Source organism: Charadrius vociferus, unplaced genomic scaffold (assembly GCF_000708025.1).
Source record: "Charadrius vociferus isolate BGI_N301 unplaced genomic scaffold, ASM70802v2 scaffold436, whole genome shotgun sequence".
Classification (NCBI taxonomy): Eukaryota; Metazoa; Chordata; class Aves; order Charadriiformes; family Charadriidae; genus Charadrius; species Charadrius vociferus.
The window spans coordinates 7,087,456-7,093,554 of NW_009649187.1; the positions used below are offsets into that span (position 1 = coordinate 7,087,456).

Genomic DNA, 6,099 nt, shown 5'->3' on the forward strand with positions numbered 1-6,099 from the left:
TCTGCAAAGACTGTGGAACCTGTGGGGGAAAAAAAGAACAGACGCTTCACTTAACATTATTTATCAAGGGCCTAACAAACATTGTGAAGTGCAGCTACAGGGCACAGATGACATTTGCACAACACTCAAGAACATGCCAAGGACAGATAGGAAAGGTCATTCCAGTTACCTGTGGCCTGGGCAGCTTGCTAAAATACATGAGCCAGAGCAAACAGCTTGTCCCAAATCAGCTAATTATACTCGTGCCAGCTGTTACACAGGACTTGTACTGGATGTGCTTGAACTGGTTGCCAGCAATGAGCCAATAAGAATTTCAGAACATCTAAGCTCTGAATCTTTCTTTCATCCTTGTCCCCTGTCTCCAGAAAACCAGCAAGTTGTGGTGCAGGGAAGGTGAAGCACATCAAAACAGTCAACACCAAAACACAGTAAGTTTTTGCTATAAAGCTCCAGATAACCTTGGATTTCACAAGCATGGCTTGTTTTAACAGTGGGATTACGTATCCATCTTGATGTTAAATAAACATATAGCAAAAAAAACCCCAAAACACCCAAAGCAAGAATACCAAGCATCTTACCCAGGAAAGGCTCATTTCCTTAAATGCCCTATAAGGCCAGAAAGGCATGAGCAGGACTCTGGACTAATTAACCCTGCAAGCAAAGGTTATTTTAGAAGACAGATGCATAGAAACTATTGCTGATCTAGTCAAGGGGAAGGAGAAACCATGGGTTAATACTTTGGCTGAAAAGAACGGATCCTGTTTCAGATGAAAGCAGTTAACCATATCCCTAGGAAATAAAATAACATCCCTACTCTAGGGGAGCAACCTTATCTACTTCTTAGTCCTAGCGAAGGTTAGGGAGAAAGATTCTCACATTGCTAGTCCCCAAGGGATCAGAGCAGAAAAGGGTAGCTATGACTACTGCAGTGGATCCTCAGTAGGAAATGGACACTGACCAGACTTGAAACACATACAGAAATACAAACGTGGTCTCGATGTAACTCCTCAGACTAAGCACTCATGGGAATCCTATTGAGCGAGGAGAGTAACACAGCTGTCGGGGTGTTCTGACTGTGCCACCTTCTTTTAGTTTCAAGACAGCAAGAGTAAGAGCGGCACAATAGCTATTTATGACTATCCGGTTCAACAGTGGCCAAAGCGTTTGTCGAATTGGTGTACGGAATGGAAGCAAAACAACATTGACTACTGCTACAACAGCAGCACCACATGAAGAAATGAGAGATTTGGTCCCTGCCCCATACCACTGCAAAATGGTGCCATGCAGTCTTCAGCTTTATGAACGTATGGCTCCAACAATGAACAAACCAGCAGGCTCCTGTCCACAGCATAACAGATTTCTTTTTGGATAATTTTTTTCTACTTCTTGGCACTGGCAACATTTACACAAAAGTTATCAGATTCCTCCTCAGAGTTAAATCTCAGATTAAAGACTTTTGTATTTGAAGATCCCATGTTTCATTAACAGAAAAGAAAGGAGTATTATTATGCTTCATAATATCTGGCTCCAGTTTAAATATAAGGAAAACAATACTGGCCAGCTGTTTTGCAACCAAGTTTTGTCTTGCTAGGAGAAGAATGCTAATGAAAGCTTTTGTCTTGCTCATTTGAGGGCCTACAAGGACTACAGAAAATTTTTGGCGGGAACAATGGAAGACAATTTTCTTATCATATTTAAAACTTCAACTATTTTTTTCCATTTATATCTCTTAAGAGATAACCAATATACAAACAGAAAACATCTAAGTAGATAATATTTCTTGTGCATGTTCTTGAAGCAGCCTAGAGCATATTGCTATTTTAAGATGAACCGAAGAAATACATTCGGGCATGCTATTTTGAACTGGATATTTCTATTTAAGACATAGATTCATGTATATAAAAGACACCCAAAAAAGTAGTTGGATTATATTCTCTGTAAACATCAGCAGCTAAATGTAAATACATTCAACAAACAAAAATGAGTTTGCAAGGCATCTTACCTGATTTGTCTATAATTGCATCAATTTCTTCGATGACATCAAAATAAGCTTCGTTGTTTGTGTATTTCACCCCTGCTCTGCGCCAAGGAATATTCGACAACTGTCCAGTGGGAAGTGTGTCACCCACATTAGTACTGCCTTAAAAATGAAGAGGAACTCAATATCAGTAATTAATTACACAAGGAATGTTTCTACTGCCAAAATTAAAAATCAAAGCAAGGTTTGCCCCCAAGAACTGCAAACTAGAACCTGGACCACTAAAATTTCATTCATTAGGTGATGTGAATGCACTTTAAGGATGTGTCCAGACTTACGTGCAGACTATACTTTGCACAGCAAAATACAAGGCTCAAGTCAGGAGAAGGTTTGAGTGGGAGTAGATGTGGGGCTAGATCCTGCAAAGAATTTCATCGCTGCAATTCAAGGTGTTACAGATCCTTGTGAAGGCCTTAAGCTTCCCCTTTCTCCTAAGGCTTTTAGCTGGCTGGCTTCAGGGCTGATTTGCTGATAAGAGTTGTCAGGAAGCAAGAGCTGGAAGAAGCTGTAGGGAAGGCTCCCACCCTCTTTGCTGGGGAGCTGTTGTTAGGCTGAGGCTCTCACCCTTGGCACCCACCCGAGCTACCTTGCAGCAACATGACAGCCATGGGCCAAATCGATCCAGACCCTGGCCCATAGACTTGACTTTCTGGCTTGACCTGTCTCATCACGATGGACTTTCCCGGCAATCACTGAGCTGTAGATGACCCTGTTACCATCTGATCCCGATCCTGACCCTGGCCTGTTGGCTCAACTCCTGGGGTCCTTAACAGTGATGCCACTGCCCCTGCCTGCCTTGCTGTCACCCTCGGCTACTGGTTATTACTGGTGTGAGAAAAGGGCTTCCCGAGCTACCTAGCTATAAAGTAAACTGATGATTCTTTTAAAAAGGAAAAAAACCCAATCTTATCACTTCTGGGGCTTAGTATTGGCATCCCAGTATAGTGGAAACAACTCCCTCTGCTAGAAGTAGGTCTCAGGATAGAGCCACAGCCGCTCGCTTGTGCCCTTTAGCACAGCGAATGTGGCAGGGTGTCCTGCCGCGTGAGACAGCTTCACTGAGAGCCTGGCAGCCAGCGGTAGGCCCTCTCCTAGCAGGCAGAAAACAGAAATTTTAATTCTTTTGAGCTAGTAAAATAACTCATACAGAAAAAACCCTTCCTAAAGTCTACCCCGGTGCCATAACAGGGTGGGAGGAGTTGCAACCATCTCCTCACTCCCACTGCATCTCTGAAGGGGAGCAGTTGAGGTGTCCATGCCTCATGTCCCTCAGCATCCTGCTGCTTCCCACTCGCTCAGCGCTGGGCTGTTGACAGTGACAAGACGCAGGCCACCCTGGGCAGGTGCTTTAGGCTCCTAGGGAATTCTAATAAGGCTTTAGATAAAACAAGAGGATTTGATGCTGCAACCCTTGGCTTCAGGAGTCTTAATTCCCCTAACAGTGGTGCATCTAGTCCGTTAACGTCATAGCTAATTTTTTAAGTATAACTACTACCATCCAAAAACACATTAAAAAAAAAAAAACAAAAAACAACAACCAAACCCCAAACCCCAGAAATTAAAACTGACGAGATTTATACTCAAAGATTAAAATGCGTGTGCTACCTCAAAGACCAACTCCTCCGAGCACCACATCCGCGTGGCCCTGTAGCCCACCTACTGCCCTTCTCTAACACAATGTACAGGCGAACATCTCGCATATCTCTGACCCCATGTGATATGTCGTGGCGTACCTCCCTTGCACCCGCTTGCCAGACAAGCAGATTCCACCAGCTCAGCTGACAGACATTTGGCTCTGTCAGTGCAAGACATACCCATTCACAACAGCCTGATGGATGCGGGTGGTGGTGGGGGGCACGGAGAGGAGGCTGAGGACAGGCCATTTGCTTCCCGTCACGCTATCTGTTCCCAGTCAGCAAAGATTTATTAGGTATCTGTTATATACCTTTCTATAATGATTTCTTATAATATGCATAACCTTCTCCAATGCCCTCAGCTATTCAAGGCTTGGGGCTAGCTCTGTACCAACCCCAGAGCACCTGTCTCCAGTATGTGCTGTCTGTGCTGGAAACTGCTATTCCTGAGGGATTCCAGCAGCTGTGGCTGGACCAGACAGTGCCACTGGGGATGGCAGAGAGGCCAGGCATAAACTGCAAATAAGGAGGAAGTTGCTTTTATTCAAGTCTTGTGAGAAGTGGCAGGGCAGTGGCCTCACCTTCCAGGTTCACACCGATATGATGTTTTTTTTAGCTATGAAGCATGATGGGGCTTTGTTTTTAAGCAGCCAGTCACCAGTGAAAATTATTTATTATCATACCTGTGATGGAGTTGACAACGGAGCGCAAAATTGTGGGAGGCTTAATCAGCTCCTTCAATATGTTAGATTCTGTTGCCAGTGGAAAGCCGTTGTCTAACATTTCTTCTAGAAGTTCATACACAATAACTACATTGTCCTTAATTGCAGTCTCAGAACATTCGCCAAAGTAATCCTAAACAAATCAGAGATTACAAAGGAGAGGATTTTTATTCCTGTTCAAATGTTTTGCAAAAGTTTGTTTGTTTTTTTTGCTTACAGAAAGCCTCCAATATATCAAGGAATTTTAGTGCCTAAACTGACTAGCTACTTCTATAGTCTGATTGCATCGTATGTTAAAGTTACATTTATCATCTAATTAGAAATAAAGACAGAGTGAACAGTGAAATTATTGTAATCTGGTTTACTAGTATATATCCCAAAGGTTCTCCCACTTATGAACATGAACACATCTTCAGTTAGAAGACTCTCGTAAAATAAGATTATCTTTTGGCAATGCTCAGTCTTCACAGAGGTTCCTTTATTTACAGTATCTGTGAAATAAGTTGAAAACTGACTCAGGCTTCGCATCTCTCTCCGCCCTACAGAGTGTTTCATGACTGCATGTTCCTTCTTGTTCATCTATATAATATTAACAGTACAAAAGCTTACAGAAAAAAGCATTTACAAAATGGGATTTTGGGTTTTAGTGCACATGCACTGGTATCTGTAAATCAAATGAATACACAAAATATACCTTCTTTTCCTTTGTACTCAACAAATCAGTTTTTGACATAAAAATTGCAAAGGGGAAAGTCACTGACAGGAGGGTTTAGTACCTTTCTTTAAAATAAGTTTATTCAAAAATTCCCTTGGAATTATTTCAATTTTGAAATTATTTAACAGTGACAGACCTGGAAAGTATCTGCTACTCGGTGTAGAAATTCAATTACAAAGAGTGGTGGCACTTCTGTCTGTATGACAGACACAAAGAAGATTTTATCCCGATAGATGCTGATGAGGTAGTGATGTGGCGTTGAGATGACAGGAGGCACATTCTCAACATCGATTGCTTTCTCCTGAGCTTCAAAGAAATAATCACACACAGATTTGCTCACAACGCTCTTCCAGTGCTTCTCCAAGAATATATCACCAGAGCAGTTTATAAGAAACAGGCTGTGGATCATTTTCTGTTGGAAACACATTCAAAGAAGTTAAAATAAACAAAAGGATACGAGGATTGACATCATTTCTTCTCCCACATTCTTTTTCTTACAACGGTTATTCTTTGTTAACGCACACTGTGAATTTAAGAAAAAGATCTGCTTTGCTGCTTTTCTTTAAATTGCATTTTCTTTACTTAGAGGAATATTTCACCGCAAAATATTTCACAGTGGATTAAGTTGCTAACATATATCACAATGTAAGCAAGTAGCTAGCACCCTTGATTTTCACTTTCATCCCTATTTGGTATTTGTAATTTCTTTCTTAAAGAAAAGCTGAGTCTCATGAGTTGGCACTCACTTAAACATGTTTGGCAACATGTAAGGGTAACTTAGCCATAAAGTTTCCTATGGCAGAGGAGTTTGTGTAACATTTACACACATAACTAAGAATTATACTATCTTAAAGACACAGCTCTTTAGCCTGTGAGCTTTCAGCTACTGAACTAGAAAAGTGGTTTTTATTTGCTGGCTGATTAGTCTTTCACTTACGAGCTATGCCAAGCTGCACTTGGATAAAGGGTTGAAATTCATTAGAAGGACAT

The 6,099-nt window shown here is 41.6% G+C and overlaps 1 protein-coding gene across 1 annotated transcript in view; it reads right to left on the bottom strand.

Moving 5' to 3' along the window:
• AP3M1 (adaptor-related protein complex 3, mu 1 subunit) overlaps nt 1-5,518 on the bottom strand; it is a 10,158-nt gene extending 4,640 nt beyond the window's left edge. The window contains exons 1-3 of the mRNA XM_009888842.1: nt 5,246-5,518; nt 4,356-4,527; nt 1,977-2,140 (exon numbers count right to left, since the gene is read on the bottom strand). Of these exons, the coding sequence (XP_009887144.1) occupies nt 1,977-2,140; nt 4,356-4,527; nt 5,246-5,518 (609 nt within the window). The remainder of the gene's footprint in view (nt 1-1,976; nt 2,141-4,355; nt 4,528-5,245) is intronic.
• Nucleotides 5,519-6,099: the final 581 nt, after the last annotated feature.